Source organism: Vipera berus, assembly GCF_964194415.1.
Source record: "Vipera berus genome assembly, chromosome: 12".
Taxonomy (NCBI): domain Eukaryota; kingdom Metazoa; phylum Chordata; class Lepidosauria; order Squamata; family Viperidae; genus Vipera; species Vipera berus.
This window is the reverse complement of record NC_138215.1, coordinates 14,423,541-14,443,309: the sequence shown is the minus strand read 5'-3', so window position 1 is coordinate 14,443,309 and position 19,769 is coordinate 14,423,541. Positions and strand designations below refer to the sequence as shown.

The 19,769-nt window shown below is 43.4% G+C and overlaps 1 protein-coding gene across 3 annotated transcripts; it reads right to left on the bottom strand.

Annotated features, from left to right (window-relative positions):
* Nucleotides 1-369: 369 nt before the first annotated feature.
* SLC30A4 (solute carrier family 30 member 4) lies at nucleotides 370-19,447 on the bottom strand. 3 transcript variants are annotated; one of them, XM_081337225.1, is made up of 8 exons: nucleotides 18,333-19,447; nucleotides 16,757-17,417; nucleotides 14,249-14,395; nucleotides 9,863-10,016; nucleotides 8,151-8,364; nucleotides 5,475-5,580; nucleotides 5,008-5,142; nucleotides 370-3,563 (listed from the first exon to the last, which is right to left on the bottom strand). In XM_081337225.1, the coding sequence occupies exons 2-8, from the start codon at nucleotides 17,136-17,138 to the stop codon at nucleotides 3,415-3,417; spliced, it is 1,287 nt and encodes a 428-aa protein (XP_081193351.1). In that variant the 5' UTR covers nucleotides 17,139-17,417; nucleotides 18,333-19,447; the 3' UTR covers nucleotides 370-3,414. The 3 variants fall into 3 exon arrangements, with proteins under 3 accessions (XP_081193351.1, XP_081193352.1, XP_081193353.1); XM_081337226.1 differs by having other exon boundaries at nucleotides 16,757-17,309; XM_081337227.1 differs by lacking the exon at nucleotides 18,333-19,447 and adding an exon at nucleotides 17,936-18,157 and having other exon boundaries at nucleotides 16,757-17,309.
* Nucleotides 19,448-19,769: the final 322 nt, after the last annotated feature.

The following is a 19,769-nucleotide window of genomic DNA, read 5'->3' as shown; positions in this document are numbered from 1 at the left end:
TTAGCCTGTTAAAAGTTTAAAATGATTCCCTTCCGCTGGGTCTCAAAAATTATCAGCTGCGAGAGCAGAGTAGATAAATGACAATTCTGAATGTCGCATATCCTCTTCCTTTAAAACTACCCACGGGAGAGAAATTAACTGAACTTGGTTACTGCGTTTCTGTAATTACGCAGAGATGGCACCGGATTGCTTAATTTTTTTTGCTTATCTCTGAAATGTGGTACGTGCTGACATAAGCTTGGCTAAGCAGATTATATGCACCATACAGTACTTATCTCTATTCAGTTAAAAGTCCACTGCAAACTCAGATGAAAGTCAAAAATGCAAATGCCAAGGATTTCCATGCCACAAAAGAATAGCAGAAGAAGATATAGGTGAACAGTTTAATAACCAACGTAATAAATCCACAGGAATGTTAACAGATTGGTTTCATTAAACAAACGTATGTTATGTAATTACAGCTTTTTATAAAAACTCTAAATCACAATACAGATCTAACAAAACCCATTTCCAACAAATTGGCACTGTAAACCAAATTGAAGTATGCCACTCTAAATATTTTTTGTGTGGAGAAATATCTGACTTATAGACAATTATACTTTTTTTGTTTTTGAAAAAAGTGTGATATGGCTTTGTGTTACATCACAACGTAGCAACCCAGATTTCTCCCATTGGTCTCTAGGTTAGACATACAATTTTCTACTACAGGGTTTCTCTTTTTGTTTTTGCATATATGTATGGATGGGTGATTTGTGTGTATATACGTAATTTTCATACAGTTTGTCTTGGGGTGGGTAGACATATTGAAAGTTCCAATTACATACAATGTCAGAAAGCCAAAAAGATAACTTGTATGATAAGTTTAATTAAGGTACAACACCAACTTCATGTAGGTAATTCATCAACCAGATGATCCTAAAATTATTATACTGTTTGCCTGAAATATGTGATTTATTCTCCATAGCGATATAGTCTGAATAATTATTAAAATTTTATGAAATTGTCCAATAAAAGGAACTTGATTCATCAGAAGATAAAGTATTCTTCCTAAAAACTATAGGTCACTTAACTGATTTTCCACTATGCCACATTTCAACTAATAGACCAAAATTTACTGGCAAGATTCTTATTTCAGTCATGCTCAAACCAATGCTTCATTTGCAGCAAATTATAAAAATCCATATGTTTATGGCTGGTTGTCCTAGATTTCAAAGCCAAAAATGTAAGGCATCCAATCTCAGCCGTAGACTTTACTATGTAACATCAAAAGATTAATTTCGGTTTCTAGTTCTTTAGAAGAAATAAAGAGGTACAAAGGAGAAGAAATTGTGGTTTAAATCTAGTTTTTAATACTGTACCTTTTGTGATGACTTTTACCCACATCAAAGATAGGTTGCCTTCCAGATGTCTTTGGTATCATATTCTATCAGTCCCAATTGCCATCAACAAGAAATTTATGAATACAGGCCCCAGGTTAATATTACAGGATCCAATCTGGGTCAGGTCACCGGGACCAGAAGTTTAGTCTTCCTCAGGGAACTTCTGTCTCACCAAAATGAAGTTGGGTTCTAGCAAACGTCTGAAAGCTCAGAAGACTAAATCTTTGATCCTGATGAGCGAACCAGATTGGAACCAGAAATTTATGAGGCGTTCAGACACTGGGGAAACAAGTTGTCCATCTCTCTCCTTCATTTAATCCAGGTTTTTATATGCCTAGGAACTGAGCAGAAGATCTCATGTATTGCTAGTTTTTCCTTATCCTAGTTCAGACATGTCAAACTCAAGGCCCGGGGGCCAGATCCGGCCCGCAAAGTGGTTTCATGCGGCCCGCAAAGCCACCCTGGAAACAGTGAGGGAACGGCCCCCACTGCCTTGGCTCTGGCCCAGAGACCCTCCTTCTGCCAGAGACCCTCAGATCTGTCCCACTCCTGCCCAGGCCCCCATAGGCACCCTTGATGCGAACCATGGAGAGCTGGCCACGCCCACCCAGTAGGCCATACGCACTCTAGCCAAGCCCACCCAGTAGGGCACGGCCACCCTGGCCATACCCACACGGCCCCCTGAGGGCAACCGCAATGCTGATGCGGCCCTCACTGAAATTGAGTTTGACACCCCTGTCCTAGTTTATCTTTCTTCATGATTCAGAACATCCCATCAGCAAGTTTTGTACCTGTGATGCGGCACAGATTACAAAGGCTACTTTTATACCAGCAACAAAATTCCCCCGTTGGATTGTACGCTCGATTGTTTTCTTTCATAACCACAAGTATTTCACCGGGACATTGTGAAAAAGCCATTATATATATTTATCAGAAAGATACGTCAAGATGAAACCAAAACCAGATTCTCACCTTTTTAAGATCTGGGAATTGCAAATCCTTGTTTTCTTTTTCTCATCAATATCTACCCTGGTGTCTACTGATCTGATTTTTTATTTTATTTTATTTTTTTGAGTTTTCTATAAGCCCTTTCTCTTTCAGCAAAGCCAAGCAATCACAAAGAAGTTTCTACAGCACATTTATTTAGTAGAGTTAAGATTCAGGTTAATCAAAGAGCCTTTTGAAGCCGGCAACACGTTACTTCAGATACTCAGACGGACCAATAGGAAAGCTTCCAAAATCAGTCCCATAGCCTCGAAGAAATTAAATATACACTTCTACAATACAGGACCTATATCAAAGCATATGAAAGTTGACCAATCTTTGCAAACACAGGTGGGTCCTGCCCCAAAGTCTTCAGTTAAACAAGTGGTGGTTCATCCTGGATAAAATCCTTCTATCTCTGAGTACTATTTAAAGCTAAATGTCCAAAAACTGGTTACACGTAAAAGCCAAATACCAATTCAAGTTTGTATTAAGAGACAACTTATTAAAAAAAAGTTCTGTTATCCCTGCAGCATTTTTTGTTTGTTTGTTTGTTTAAGATAAGGAATTAAAAACTTGGAAGAGGGAAAAGGGTGAATACTAAGGTAACCAATTCAGGGATCATTAACTTTACAAATTGTGAACATGATCGTGTTTGTGTTGTTTTAATTCTTTTGAAAACTCAAGTAGATAAATTTCCTGATGCTCCTTTGGGAGTGTCAGTCAGGACAGTTAAGAAACGGCAATGTGGATGCTGTGTTCAGTAAGGAACCTGCCCAACCATCAAGGGATCTATAAATAACTCCTTGGAAATATATTGGCGAGAAAAACCCTAATGGAAACGAAACAGTGATAGAAGAATCCAAGTTTGTCTTCATGAAAAAAGCCAACACCAACAGCTCCAATCGCTGATACTGCATTCAATGCAGATGTTACACATCGGGGCTCAAAGCCCTCCGTTCTGTTTATATCTTAAGTTTATTGCTTTGTGGCCTTTGGGCTGCAAGATTAAAAAGGATAAGGCAGTGAGTCTTCCCGAAGGGTGGAAAAATTAGGCACTCTGACAATTCACACAGGGCTTGTTCTCCTCCCGCCTGTAGCTTTGGAGCTGGATGGAGCATTGATAGATGCCGAAGGTCGTCAGCAGCAATTGTCTGGCCTTGGATTGGACCTCCTCCCATTTGGGTGAACTGCCAGGAACTGAAAGACAAGAAAGCCACAAAAAAAAACAACCAACCCAAAATTAAAACAACTGTTTGTCGACTTCTTGCAATGCCTCTATGGAAGACAGCTCTCCAGATGAACAACTATCATATTTTGACTCTAATGGCCCAATACAAGGATTACCTGAACGTCACCTCATTTCCTTCCACAAGGATGACCAAGAACTATTTCTTCTCCAAGTTGATCAGGACCCCACCCCCCAAATAAAACATCTGTTGAAGGCAGCAAACCAGAAATCTCCAGCCCTACCAGCAATGTATTGTGAGTTACAGTCTGGGTGCCTTCCTGATCCTAGCTGGAGATCTAATTAGTAGATCATTTGGGTATATATATGTATGCATGCCTCAGATGCCTTAATAGCTCTGCTATTATCTTGACAAATGCTTTAGACTGAGGGAAGCAGCTTAAATGGGAATTGATTGTTGTTATAAACAAACCTAAGGAAGTCCCCAGTGGGTTGATCTGTTGGGAATACATAAGCAAATTTCCAACAGTTTATTGATTTGTCTGCTAGGATTGTCTCGGCAGTTGATTTTAGGGTTTCTACCTTGAATATCCTCTATTTAATGAACCAACTGAGGAGCTTTTCAAGTTCAGAATTGTTCTCCAATTGCTCTCTCCTGTTCTTGAGAATGATGGGAAAAAATGGAAATATGATAGATGATAGATAGATAGATAGATAGATAGATAGATAGATAGATAGATAGACACAAGAGATAGAGATAGATTGATAGATTGGTAGATTGATTGATAGAAGATAGATAAACAGGTAAATTGATTGATAGATAAAAGATTGATTGATTGATAGAAGATAGATAGATAGATAGATAGATAGATAGATAGATAGATAGATAGAAGATAGATAAATAGGTAAATAGATAGATAGATAGATAGATAGATAGATAGACAGACAGACAGACAGACAGACAGACAGACCTTTATTGTCATTTTTTACTGTGGGCACAATGGCACACATTAAAAATGAAATTTAGTTGCTTGCTCTCAGCGTGTATATAACACATACATAACACACATTTAAACGTACTATATACAACATATGTATAGACCGACACCCTCACATATAAGTAACATATAAATATTAATCACTGTCCATCTTGAATACATAATGGAAGGAGGAAGCTTCATGAGGTTAATATTTATATATTTATATTCATATCTGTATCCCAGTGGGGGTGGGGGGTGGGGAATACAATTCAATCTAAAAGTTTCTTTAAAAATTAATTTTTGACTTGGGATGATCAGTTAATTTATTTCTTCCCATCCCTTGCCTGATTTGTGTTTTTTGATTGTGAGCTTTTGATTAAAGCTGTTATCTTTTATTTTACTTTACAGATATTACCTAATAACTAGGTACCTCCTGAAGCAACTATTTTAGAAGCAATGGATCAACATATTTTACCTAGTTGTAGGTGGACAATAGCAATTGTTTTTCCTGAAGTTAGAGACCAGACATACAGGTTTTCCACTGAAAATACATCTTCGATTTTCATCAACTCTTCTTTAATAAGGTCCACATTTAAATGTCTTGGAACTCCTACAAGTGAAACAAAGAACCAGGAACAGAGTTTTCTGTTTAAACTTGAAAAATATATGAGCAAGCCATAAAACGATAAAAACAAAACAAATGTTTTTGACCTTTTGAGCATCAGCAAAGTTTTTGAATATCTTGTGACTTAGCAAGTGTCTTGCTTAGCAACAGAAATTTTGGGCTGAGTTGTGGTTGTCAATTGAGGATTAACTGTACTCAGCTGGTAGCATGCGTCCTTCTAAAATCATCAAGTTATTGATGAAAATTATTAAGAGTGTGTGTGCCATTTTAAAAAGCCCTCTGAAATGTATCCCTTCGCAGTCATCGGCAGCTCTTACCTTCAAGCACAATTATTCCAGTGTCCCATATGATCCGAAAGGTTGTAAAAGCCACAAGAACTGAAAATATGTAGGTACATATAGGATCAGCAATCTTATATTCTGGCTGAAACGAAAAAGATTAAAGCCTCATAACACGGTCCCTGGCTATAAATACTTTGAAGGCTTAGAAACGGGGGCGTGGGAAGAAATCCCATCAGTTAATATTTTAAGGATGGATGCAAGAATCGGTGCCAAATCAACAGGATTGCCATAGTTATTCGTTTCCTACCCTATCCATTCAATTTTTCACGAACTCAGGTGTCTGTTTTTCACAACAACTAAACAACCACAGTTACGTTGGGCTAAATTTGAGGAATATACAATATGCGTTTGCAATGTGCCCTTTTCCACACAGCTTATATAAATAAGCTATACTTGCAAGAAGCAGCTTTGTGGAGGTGGGCTAATTGGTATGTGCTTTCTCCCCACACATAAGAAATACTTTCCTTGTTAAGAAGATGCCAGCCCACTCCATTTATTTAAAATTGTACAATAGGACCGAGTCTTCCCAAACTTTCCCATGAATAATATTCTTTAACGCAACTTCATTGCAACTATAATTTGGACCACGACAGATAAGGAGCATGCAACTGTAGAACAAAGACTGTTTTGTATGCAGGATATTAGATCCCTTTGGGAGGGGAAAAAAATCAGCTTCAGAGGATCACTGAACTTTTCAGATTAAACAAAAAATTATTTAACTACCTGGTTTAATCATCTTCAGCTGCAGTGCTTGGGCTAATATGCAATTTGAAATACAGTTAACCTTTGTACTGTACTGAATGTTTTTGCAAATGAGTGCAGTAGCACAGTACGGTCTTGGTATACAGAAACACCCAAGTTTCAATCCCAACATTTATACACCAACTACTATCTACAAGGAGACCTTTCAAAGAGTTTTTTCTTAGTCCTTGAAAGCTCAGTATGGATGGTGTAAAACGGTCCAATGGCATAACTCCACATACTATATTTATTTAGTTTTAAAATGTATTAGGGTAACTCCATATGGCTTTTTTTCACATGCTCCCCACCTTTACTATAGATTATTCAGAAAATAATCTGTTCATTCAAATAGCTGCACACAACCTTTCTGTAAAGTGTAAGTAGGGTTTGCAAAGTGTTAAAAAGTACCAAGAGAATCAAAAAGTGTAATTTCTTTTAAAATAGGTCAAAACCTTTGGGGGGAAAAATAACATGACATTACAAACACAAGCTAACAAGAAAAGGAGGTCACATGCATTGCAACTGTTTGAGGATATCTGTCTGTCTGTCTGTCTGTCTCTCTCTCTCTCTCTCTCTCTCTCTCTCTCTCTCTCTCTATCTATCTATCTATCTATCTCAAAAATGTCCCACTGAAATGAGCTGGGATTAAAGCAGAAAAGACACTATTTTTCCAATTTCCCTCCTCTTAACTAGTAGCAAACAAGTCTCTAAAAGCCGTGCTTGGTAGTATTTATCAGAAGAAAAGGTTAAAAATTCCAGCACAAGAATTCCAACAAGGTAGTGTTACTTTGAAATGTGGCAAGTATATATAAGCAATTTTATGGCAGTAGAACTTTTGGTTCAATTTTTTTTTGGCATGTTTATGATAATGGGAGCAGGAAGCTTGTCTCTTTAACAAAACAGTGGATAAAATTCAACTGTTGATTGTTTTCAATCACTGCTAGTCTTATCCTCAATCTGAGAATTGGCAAATTCCTTTCAAAAGGAGGGTGAGGGGCTTATATGGAAACCTGCGCTGAAACTTGGCAGGTATCAATTCCAGCAATATGTCACAACATCCAGCAATACATCATGCAGTCAGTTTCTGGTAAGTTTGTGTTCAAAGAAAGTCTGTTGTTTCGAAAAGTCCCTCAAAATCTTTATACAAATTTAAAAGCAAATACAATAACCAGGGCTTTTTTTGTCATAGAACGCTCAGAACGGAGTTCAGGCACCTTTTTTGGATGGAACCTTGTAGGGTAGGCAAGGTGGGTTGTATGACATGTGTGAGTTCCGGCACCTTTTTCTTTTACATAAAAAAGCACTGTACAATACTATTGCATTGTTTGCAAAATCCCCAGCCATTTCACATCAGTTCTTGTCTGAGCAGATACTACATTCTCCAAGGACTTTCCAGCTCAGCAAAAGAGAAGACTTTTTTTCCCATGCTGAAAACAGAAGTCGGACAATTAAAAGGAAAATGGAGTTCTGGGTAAGATTTGGAGTCCTTGGTGCTCTCTGAGCATGGTTGTTTTCTTGCAGACATTTTCTTGCCAAAGTAGATAACTTCATCAATGCCAGTAGGCTCTGGGTTTTGTTCTCATTTTGTATTCTAGTGGCTACTGCCTATTAGCCCTGACGATGTTACCTAGTTTGGCAATGAAACATCTGCAAGAAAACAACCAAGCTCAGAAAGCACCAAGGACCCACAGTCCTCCTCTTCTACTCCACAAACCCCACTCCCTTCTAGCACTGATGATGTTCCCCAGTTGGGCAATGAAACGTCTCCAAGAAAACAACCAAGCTCAGAGAGCACCCAGAACCCCACAGTTGCACCCTGAGCTACAAACCACGATCACCATCACAACCTCCCAAGGCTGAGCCATCCCAGATCAGAGAGGCCCACAAGTCTAGCGAAGAAACCCCACCCACCTTGAATCGAATGATGTATGCAGCCACAAGCACGCCAATACTTTGCACCAGGTCTCCCAGGGCGTGGACGAACGCAGCTCTCACAGCCAAGCTGCCCTGGCCCTGACTCTGAGAGTGGCCAGGGGCTGCCACGGAAGAACCGGACGGAGGAAGAGGTGAAGGCGTGTGCGAATGGGAGTGTAGGTGACCAGACTGGCTCAACAGAAAGCCCATTCTGAAAGGAAAAGCAGAGGAGAAGAAAGATGCTTTAAGCAGGAAAAGGGCTACTTCACTTTGGAAACGCCGACAGAGAAAACAACATTGGTTATAGGATATATTTTTTTTAGTAAGGCTATGCAGTGCATCACAATCAAAGCCAAAGTGGTGTTTTGATACATAAAAAGAGTTCCCTGTCCAGATGTGTCCGACTCTATGGGGTGGTATTCATTTCCCTTTGTTAGCCAAGGAAGCCGGCGTTGTCCAAAGATCTGGCCAGTATGGCTATGTATACCAAACTTGCATGGAACGCTGTTACTTTCCCAGCAAAGTGGTACCTATTTATCTACTCGCATTTGCACGCTTTCGAACTGCTAGGTTGCCAGGAAGCTGGGGCAAGGGACGGGAGCTCACCCCGTCGTGCGATGCTTGGGTGTTGAACTGCCAATCTTCCCAGCATCTTAACCACATACCGAAGCGCAAAACGCAGCACCGTTCCTTGCACAGTTGCTCCTTGAACCCCAGGAAAGTCACACTGGATTTGTTGACAGCTGCGAGATTTGTGCCCCTGTAGGCTATGAAGCCAATTTATTTATTTATTGGATCCAAAGGGATCCAGGTTTTCAGCACAAAGTCTGAAAAATAATCAATTAATGGGAGCCAGCAGTGCTTTCCAACACTGTTCTGCAAAGCCACTGTAAATGTATATATGCTTACGGATCAGCTGCTGGCCAGACAGCCTATCCTAACATCGTTCTGCAGAGTTACTTTTATCTATTATATTTCACTCTTCCTGCTAATCTGCTGGGCCTGGCCTCCTGCCCATCTTCAAGGAGAAAAATCACTCCAGGCTTATGCTTGCCAAGAAGAATAGCGGGGCAGAAATCCCCTCATCTTCCTTATGCCCATTATTCAAATATGCTTTGATCTAAACAGAGAAGCAAGAAAAAAACTTTGTCCTCTCATGTTCTCCAAATCCTTTCTTTCTGCTTTTCTTGAGAGGGGAGGAAATTACAGGTGCCCGGGCACTGGACTATCAAGCCACCATAACTGGTCAATTAACCTCTGGCTGGTACAAATTCAGCCCAGGCTAATCAATGTTTGTCTGTAGCTACTTGCCGTTTGCTTTTTATCGTCAATAGCAGGGGTGGGCAACCATAGCCCTTTTACAACCCGGGGACTTCAACTCCCAGAATTCCTAAGCCAGCATTGCCAAGGTTGGACAGTCCTGCTTTGCAACATGGCTCTATTGCTCTGCCCCCTCACTGCTTCTAGCTCCCACCCTGGCGTAGCAGTAACCATCCAATTTACAACAAGTCCTTCAGGACAAAATTTCAAGCGCTGTGCAAATGATCTGAGAAACGTCCCTGTGGAAAGAGACTGGACAACCCAACGGTGTCCAACCTCAGACCTTAGGATACAAAAACCTATCCAGATGAGATTCCCAGCTGCAGCTAGGAGATGCCATCAAGATCAATAGACTATCGGTCTTAAATAGAAGGAAAACAACAACTTACAGGAGGTTTACTGCTACTCCAATAGCCGCGGTGATAAGCATCACATCCCCATTAATTTCATAGTCCATGTGGATAGTTCGCTGAACGGCTTCGTATAAGAGGAAAACCATCAGGATGTAAATCAACAATACACTGAAGATGGCAGACAAAACCTCTGCGAGAAAAGAAGCAAAACAGCAGCACTTGAAAAAGAGAGTGTTAAGCACAACAACATTTAAACCTTAAAATGGGTTCATTCAACACTGTTTTAAAAAGAGTGAGCGTTGCCTTGATAAAGCAGCTACTTCCAAATGACTAAATATCTAAAACAAGGGTCTTCAAACTTAGCCCACGCTGGCTGAGGAATTCTGGGAGTTGAAGTCCACAAGTCATAAAAGGGCCAAGTCTGAAGACCCCTGCTCTAAAACGAGAGGCAGTACAGCGAGTCCTTGACTTATAGCAGTTTGTTTGTTACAACGGTACTGGAAAAAAGTGACTTAAGACCATTTAACACACTTAGGACCGTTGCAGCATCCCCAGGGTCATGTGATTTACATTCGGATGCTTGGCAACTGGTTCATGTTTACGACCAGTTGCAGTGTCCCAGGGGTGTGTGTGTGTGTGTGTGTGTCTGTGTGTGTGTGCCATGTGATCCCCTTTGGCAACCTTCTGACAAGCCAAGTCCATGGGGAAGCCAGATTCATTTAACAACCGTGTGACTAACTTAACAGCAGCAGTGGTTCACTTCAACAAAGGCGGGGAGAAAAGTCGTAAAACGGGGCAAAACTCACTTAACAAATTTCTCACTTAGCAAGATAAATTTTGGGCTCAACTGTGGTGGTAAGTTGGGGACCACCTGTACTGTGGTGGGACATAAGCAGAAGCTGGTCTGCTACAAATATTTTTTTATTTTATTTTAATCCCATTTATATCCCGCCCTTCTCCGAAGACTCAGGGCGGCTTACAAGCTTAGCAGTAGCCTTCATTCTATGTATATGCCTGCTTATTAGGGCTTTCACACACACCCCAAGCGGCATTATTACAAAGTCAGCTTAATTGCCCCCAACAATCTGCGTCCTCATTTTACCTACCTCGGAAGGATGGAAGGCTGAGTCAACCTTGAGCCTGGTGGGACGCGAACCTGCACTAATTGCAGGCAGCTGGTGTTACTTAAGGAGGCATTAGCCCACTGCTCCACCAAGGCTCTTGTAAAATAAAAAAGAAGTCCCTCTAAAACAGAGGTCCCCAACCTTTTGGGCACCAGGGACCGGTTACGTGGAGAGAGGTTTTTCCACGGGCCGGAGGGTGTGTGGTTTTGTGTGCTGCCTGCATCTGCGGATGGGGCATTGCTTGTTTGTGTGGACCGGTTCCTGGCATGCCGCGGCCCGGTACCGGTCCATGGATCGGGGGTTGGGGACCCCTGGTCTAAAATAAGGGTCCTCAGACTCATCAGCACACTGATCGCTTCATGAAGTTTTCAGTCAGTTATCGACCTGCAAAAATCTATCATGCCAAGTCCAATTGTCTCTCGTGATGTTTTGACAAGATGGGTTATTCCATCGGCGTGAAAGCCCTATGACACACAATCTGGGGTGTCCCATTATAATGACGCTACAAGCTTGCCACATGGGTTACCCAGCACTGTATAATAATAAACTAGTGTTATTATTGTAGGGTTTGGAGGGGCTGTTTTTGGCTGGGGGGGTTATTTCGAACTACAGACAACAGAAACCCTCTGTCAAGGCAGCAGAAATTCAATTTTCGTAGCGGGTAAAGGCATTAAAATGAAGGTAAGATAATATGTACGAAGTCTCTTTTTAGCCTGTACGAGAGGAGAGTTGCATTTCATAAACTTGGACTGCCAAGTTTTCAACTCTCCAGTTGAGATATTTTCCTCCACTACGGTAACCTCATCATCAGTTCACTTATTAAAGCCATACTGTACTTTACTGTAGAGCGTAAATCATCCTGGATCTCAAACAACACAGCATTTGGCAGTTGTGAAACTTTTCTTTCAAGAGTTCTTAATTTTGTTGAATGAATATCCTTATGACTGAAATACAAGCCATTGGAGCTAAAAGCTGTTTTCAAAGGCATTTGAATGCACACCAGTTGCTTGACTTTCATTATACAGCTCCTACTGGACATTAAAGAATGGGGGGGGAGGAAATGCTGAAAAATCTAATTACAGCTTTGGAAATAAGAATCTTATGAACAGTGGGTTGAATAATGTGAGCCTAAACTAGCCTAGTGGAGGCCTGAAGGAGCAAAACTGAATCAGCACATCTAATTGAAAAATATTTCTCTTCTTTCTCTTTGGCTGAATGACTTCTCCTTCCAAGAACTAATCTAAACATATTTTTAGAAAGTTCTTGCGAAGACTAATGTGGTTTTCACAGGGGAACTGCAACTGAAGAACATCTCATTCGTTCATCCTCTGGGAAAGGAAGAACAGACAGGAATGTGTTTTGTTTTGTTTTGTTTTTTGGTACTATTTTGGACTGCAATTCCAGGAATCCTTTATTCACAGCCATTTTGATTGAGCCTGGTGAGACCAGAAAATTCAGAACAGCTCAATCCTCCTGTACACATTTTTGGGCATGTTAGTCCCGCTGAAATATATGAATTAAAGTAAGACAATTATTTGTTGCAGCAGTTAAGGTACCAGCTAAAATCGGGGAGACTGTGAGTTCTAGGGGTGCCTTAGACATAAAGCCAGCTGAGTCATCTTGAGCCAATCACTCCCTCTCAGCCCTAGGAAGGAGGCAATGGCAAGCCATTTCCAAAAATCTTGTCAAGAAAACTGCAAGGACTGGTCCAGGCAGTCTCTAGGAATCAAAGTGGATTTGATTCAAGTTGCTTGTAAGGTTTATATCCCCACATCAATCCTATGAGGTGGGTTGGACTGAGGGAGTTTGACTGGTTCAAATTCATCTAGGCAGCTTCCATGGTGGAGGAAAACCTTTTACCTGGGTCTCTGTTACTAGTCCCAAACCTTAAGGTAGAGGTGTAGACAATCTTTATCTCTGCCTCCCAACTGTCTCCCACGTATCTCAGAAGTGCCACGTTGGGAGAAGGGTGACTAGTCCAGGGGTAGGCAACCTTGGCTCTTTTATGACTCATGGACTTCAACTCCCAGAATTCCTGAGCCAACCATGCTGAGGGGAAAGGGAGATATTTCCAAGCTGAGCCATGTTGGCTCAGGAATTCTGGGAGTTGAAGTCCACGAGTCATAAAAGAGCCAAGGTTGCCTACCCTTGGACTAGTCTAATCACACTGAACTTATCAAAAGGGGCCTAGTTTTCTGCTAGATCTGAGACAGGAAAACTTCTGTCAAGGCAGGGATGTTGACAAGAGCCATGGTGCCATAAAGGTTAGAATGCAGTTATTGAAGGCTAACTCTGCTCACTGCTAGGAGTTCGATCCTGACCAGCTCAAGGTTGAGTCAGCCTTCCATCCTTCCGAGGTCGGTAAAATGAGGACCCAGATTGTTAGGATGAATAGGCTGACTATATAAACTATTAGAGAGGGCTGTAAAGCACTATAAAATGGTATATAAATCTAAGTGCTATTGCTATTACTATGATCTGATTCCACACTGCAAATGCAAGTCACTTAAGCGAACATTTCAAATGTAGGTCTACTTTCTCTTTCAATCGGATGCAACTGAACCTGAATTGCTAGACCAGGCAAAAATAAACCGCAGAAATTAGAGAAATCAACCTCAAACAGATGCCCACTCAGGATCTTTCTCTCTGTCCTCTTTTATCTAAAATCATATGCTTCCAAGTTGAGAAAACAAGGTATACATATTGTCCACAGCACAGGACCTAAGACATCATTAAACATTACAATGATCTACATTTCAACAACTGCTAGTTTCCATTGGGTAAACGAATACCAAACTGCAGCAGCTATTGGCCCTGAATCATATCTCATTGTGAAAGATCTCCCTATGGAAACTGATGTCACAATAAATCTCTTTGGGCCGCAACAGATATGCCCAAGGTGTGGACTTATGTTGAGAAAGTTATGAGGGAATACACAGAACAGGCATAAAAGTACTGGAACTAGAGGGTGTGAATGTGGTGACTTTTCCCCAGCTGTCTGCCCATACTGAATCCTTAAGTCAACAGCTCAAAAGGGATCTCACAAATTACCACTTTTATAGATAAGTCACCTTGTTATTTATCTGCCATTTTCTTACCAAATTAAGCAGCTGTCTTTCCCTGGCACCTTGGTAGATCATGTGTTGTTGTTTTTTTTTTGTTAACCTGTCACAGCCACAGTGCAATCGGCTTGGTAAGGATGGAGGGCATCCATTTGGAGAAGATAAATCAAAGAGAGATGCTTCACTGCCAATTGGCACGGGCAAAGGTAGCGGGATAATTTAAAAGGCCGTCTTACCTAATCGATGGAAACCAAAGGTGAACCGTTTTGTGGGAGCTTTTGCAGACAGCCACAAGGCGAGAATAGTCAAAACAATGCTGCTGAGATCTGTTAACATGTGAAGCGCGTCGGTCATGACAGCTAGACTGTTGGCAATGTATCCACCTTAATGCACAAGTTTAAAAGAGGGAGGGAGATGTTAGATATATTCACATATTACACACGTAAAAAAAAACACCCAACCCACATATATTCAGCAAGGAGTTGCATCAATCACAGCTCCCCAAAACATCTGGCAATGGTGCTGTTATCCATTCAGTTGCGTCCAATTCGTGGCGATTCTATGGTGGGTCTCTCCCACATCCTCCCAACTTCCAAAGCATCTCTTGTGCAACAAATTGCTGCCACATTTGCAAATATTTTAACAGACACATTGGAGACTGAGGCATGGACAACGGTCACAATAGCTCCAGTCAAATATATTTTTGGCAGTTATAACCGTATTTTACATCCTCCACAGGAAATCACCACAGATAGCAATCCCCATGCACTACATTTATTTCATAACTTACTTCTCAGTACGCACCAATGTTCGCCAAAGGACTCGATTCTTTAAACACTAAGAACTCAGAACCTGCCTTTACACTAGCAAACGTCCAGAAGATTTACATCCTGTTATTAAATGGCTCTAGCTACGGGTTTTAATTCTTCAGCTCATTTTATTTACAGGAAGGATTTGAAAGAAACTTGCCCCATTTTTTTCTGTTTCAACTTACAGAAATATTTTTTTAAAAAAATAGTACTTTTAAGACACCACCTCAACTTGGCAGAAATGGGCTTAGGAGGCAGGGACTGGGGAGGGTGTGTCCTGTCTCTCTTCTGCCTAACATTTTAAGGATTGCTCTAAAGAAAGCAAAGCGTTCCAGCCTGATTCACAAAGCAAGCCAGAGTGGGAACAGAGAAAAAACTTTGATCAATGATTTATTTTCCTCTGAGCTCAACCTCTTATGCCAGCCAGCCACGCAAGACGATGTGGTGTGTGGGATTAATAGGCATATCCGGTTTCTATGTTTAAAGGCCTGAAACTGGAAAAGGAGAAGCAGAAGTAACTGTGCATTTGCATTCTTGGTGCACAGAGGAACACACTGATCCGCAGCGGTTCAGATTTGGAGAATAACAACTCGTACCATCTGCCAGGTCTGGGATTCAGTTTGCAGAAATGTCTGCCTCGCTGCTGCCTCCCTGAAAAGAGTTCAAAGAGGCTTGTGAACATCCCCATCAATAACGAGTTGGATGTCTCATGGCTGCCTTCAATGAGCCATGAAGGGCAAGAACCCTTCTCATGGGTAGCAGATCTTCACAAGCAGTTCAGGAGAGGCAGACAGCGAAAACGAACAGGGATGGGGGGGGAAAGCAAGATGAGACACCAGTGTGCAGGTGGAACACTCCGAAATGGTTATCCAGCAGGCCCCAGAAAGTTCATCCAATTAATCCATCCTTGGTTTCTTGCAATGAAGGACTTTAACGCACCAAGCCTTTAGCCTACTTTACTCGAGTTGCCAGAATTGTTGACTGGAGGGATGCAAAGAATGACATACAGCTGATGAAGAGTAGGGTGCAACCTCCAGAAGCAATTTTTAATATAACAAAGGGAAAGTTGATGGAAGTCTGAAAGTCTATATTTATTAATGATTTCTAATTAAAAATGGATGGAATGAGATCAAATATGGTCTATCTTGGGTCTCACCCATCCCTTTTGGGACTTTGTTAGTTTATGGTAGCAAAAATCAGCATGAGCTGGTAGCGTCTGTTTCAACCAACAAGTTTTATCAAAGCTATAAGCTTATGGTTTTTTTAAGGGTTATTTTTGAAAAAACTGTGCTCATCAGAAAAGGCACTCCCCAAATTCCTCCTTATTGGATTGTAATTCCTTCTACTGAAAGGCCAGACCCAAGAAACCTGGATCCAGGATTAGGTTATCTCCTTAGGGCTATTATATTGGAAACAGCCTTCTATTGTACTGAACCATAAACCTGGCTTTAGGCTCAACCTTCTGTATGAACCACTGTTATGTGACTCCAGCGAATTGGAGTTAGTAAAGGGAAAAACAAATCATGAGTCAACACAAGATACGAACACAATCTTAGGGTATCTATGCTTCAAAACCGTCAAGACCAAGCTATGTACCAGGGCTGTACTGTCCGTGAATGTAGGTAGTCAAAGACCCATGCACGCTGTTCAACCAAATCAGTCCACACAAGGGCAGATCAAAAGATTGGCACAATCCATCCTCTCTTCCCCCCCCCCCATCCCTGGCATTTGCTGCAGGCAGTTTTTGCTTACTTAAGACATTCTCTCAACCTATTGTCCTGTTGCAATGTAAGCTTGCCAATTTAACAGTGGCCGTTAATCATCCAGCCTGAGAAAATAATTAAACAGCTATTCCACAGCACTCCCACCTTACAATGCAACCTCTCCTTCCCCCTCCCCTCCCCCCCCCCGCCACCCCGGGCAGGGCACTCTTACCTACAAGCTCGCCCGTCATAAAGAGAAGATAGAGAATTGCAGCTAAAGCCAGCCGCCTCTTCACCTTCCTTTGCTTTAGGAGTTCCCTTTGCTGGGTACAATTGTTACAAGGGTCCGTCGGGGATCCAGCCACAGCATTCCGCAGCGCTATGTCCCTGTCCAGCAAGGACTCGTCATCGGAGTGAGGTCCCACATAGGCCCCGTTGGCAGAAGTGTCGGCTGCATCATCCGAAACCACAACTTGGAGTTTTTTGAACCGGGGGAAGTCTTCCTCCCCAATCTCGTCCGAAAAATCAAAAGCATTGCAGTCGTTCAGAAACAAGGAATCATTGTTCTTTCTCAGGACCGACTTGAGGCTGTTCCAGATGCTGGGGCCAGCCATGGCAGGCGGTCAGTTTTAGAAACACAGCTGGATGCCCCTGGTACCGAGGGACAGCTGTCTGCCTCGGGGGTGGGGGGGACTATATCTCTAACATGCCTTGGCTATTTTCGCCAACCGTTTCTCATCTAGGCAGAGACGTCCAACCTGGGCAGGTTCATTGAGGAATTAAAGCTGGGAAAGGCAAGGACAGGCAAGTTAGGAAGTCAATGAACAAGTTTCACCCTCCGTCAAGTCCAGGCCATGCCGCCGTGCCAGGGCGAAGACGTCCCTTCCCCAAACCTAGAAAGGAACATTTTGATACCCATGTGATTGACAGATTAACAACTGATCCCACTTTCCCCTCTTCACGTCCTACTCCCTCCGCCCTTCCCTCCCCATCATTTCATTGGGGCTTAGTCATTGGATCTTCTCAAGTATTTGATTTAAGTATGTATTAAATATATTAAATATAATTTAATATCTTAAGCTTTTGTATAGTTTTTATCTTTTTTTTCTTCCTTAAGATTGTTAAGCCGCCCAGAGTTATCTTGTGGGGAGCAGCCAATGATTTTTTCCCCCAAATAAATAAAACAAACAAATCAATAAGGCATCCTGGCTTTGCCTTGTGCCCACTCTAGACCCCTCCCGAGGAAGCCCGGCAGATAGATGGCTCCATAAACACCTCCATAGCCTTGCACAGCCAGGTAGCAACAGCAACAGCACTTAAGACTTATATACCACTTACAGCCCTCCCTTAAAGGGTTATAGAGTTGGCCTCTTGCCCTCCCCCCCCCCCACCATGTGGGTCCTCATTTTACCGATCTCGGAAAGATGGAAGGCTGAGCAATCCCCAGCAATCAATATGCCACCGCATTTGACCCATTTGCCTGGGGGGGGGGAAATAAGGCCGGTGGCTTCTCCACCGCAGCTGGCTGGCTGGCAGGCAGCAGATGGTGGGGGTGGGGGTGAGGGTGGGGGGGGGGAATCCCGCCCTGGAGAGAACCAGGTGTTTCAGCCAGGCATCCTACCACCCTCAACCCGGCCAAGAACAAGTGCACAAAAACGCCCCTCCGACGACTACCGGGGCTTGCAGAGGGCCCGGGAGGGTGTGTGTGTGTGTGTGTGTGTGTGTCTGTCTGTCTGTCTGTGTGTGTGTGTGTGTGTGTGTGTGTGTAAGTATGTATGCATGTGGGGAGCCCGCCGACCCTCCTCTACCTGCAGGCGGAGAAGGAGGCGGCCGCCGCGGGGACGAGCTGCGTTCCTCCGGGCCATCTCCTCCTCGGCGGTGGGGAGCGCAGGGCCAGCAATTCCTGAGCTTTCCTGCCGCGCCGAGAAGCCACGACTGGCGCTGGGGCAGAGCCCGGCTGCCCGGAGATTAGCCAGAGAGGAGGAGGAGGAGGAGGAGGAGGAGGGTGTGGGCTGCACGATAAGAAGAGGCATGCCGGAATATTCGTTCAGGCAGTCATTTGCCGCTCCGGCGGCTGTTGCTGTTGCTGCTGCTGCCGCCTCGCGTGACCGGATCGCTCCATCTAGCCAGCCCTCGGGGCCAGCCCAGCCAGAGCCTCGGGGTGGGTCGCGCTACCCACAATCACGCGTGGGCTCGCTGCACGCACGCATGCATGCATGCATGGGCACGCACGCATGCATGCATGCATGGGCGCACACACACACACACACACACACACACACACACACACACACAGCCGAGAGGCACAACCAGGCGGGCCTTGGTGGGAAGGGGGCCAGGAAATAAATAAAATAAAATAAAATAAAATCCTGCTTCGGCTGCTTCCTCAGCTCCGCGCTTTGGAAGGCCACCCTGGCAGCCTCGTCATAAGGGCGGGATATAAATGGGATTAAAATAAAAATAACAAAAAATTATTTTGCAAAAAAAAAAAAAAGGCAAGCCTCTCCGGCCCCTCCTTCCCTCCCTTGCAAAAGGCGAGAGAGCCTCTTCCACCCCCCGGGTGGGGATGGGGCTTGGGGGAGGGTGGGAATCTGCCTGGCCGCCCCAGGCTTCGGGGGATCCTCCAGCTGGCGAGGAGGCAGAGCCCCGTTTTTTCAAGGAGGAGGAGAGCCGCCTCTTCCCACATGCGCCGATCCTCGGGCTGGATCGCTCAACCCAAGCCGGGAAGCTCGCAGGCGGCGGCAGGGGAGGGCGCCGAAAGGGTTAAGAGGGGGCGCGCGGACGCGGTGCAGGCTGGGAGCTGTAGGCAGGAAGGAATTCGGGGCAGGCGACCAGTGGCTTCCCGTGCAAAAGAGGAAAATCCTTATGGGAATGAAAGGGAAGGAGTGGAGCAGGGGGGGGGTCTTCAAACTTGGCCCTTTTATGACTTGTGGACTTCAACTCCCAGCATTCCTCAGCCCGCGTGCCTGGCTGAGGAATTCTGGGAGTTGAAGTCCACAAGTCATAAAAGGGCCAAGTTTGAAGACACACACACACACACACACACACCGGAGTGGGGTTACTTGCTTGCATTGAATGATTGGATGTGTAATATTTTTACCCTGCAGAACGGCAGTTTTGCTCACTGTTATTCTCACCATAGCCCAGGGGTAGGCAACCTTGGCTCTTTTATGACTCGTGGACTTCAACACCCAGAATTCCTGAGCCAGCTGGCTCAGGAATTCTGGGAGCTGAAGTCCACGAGT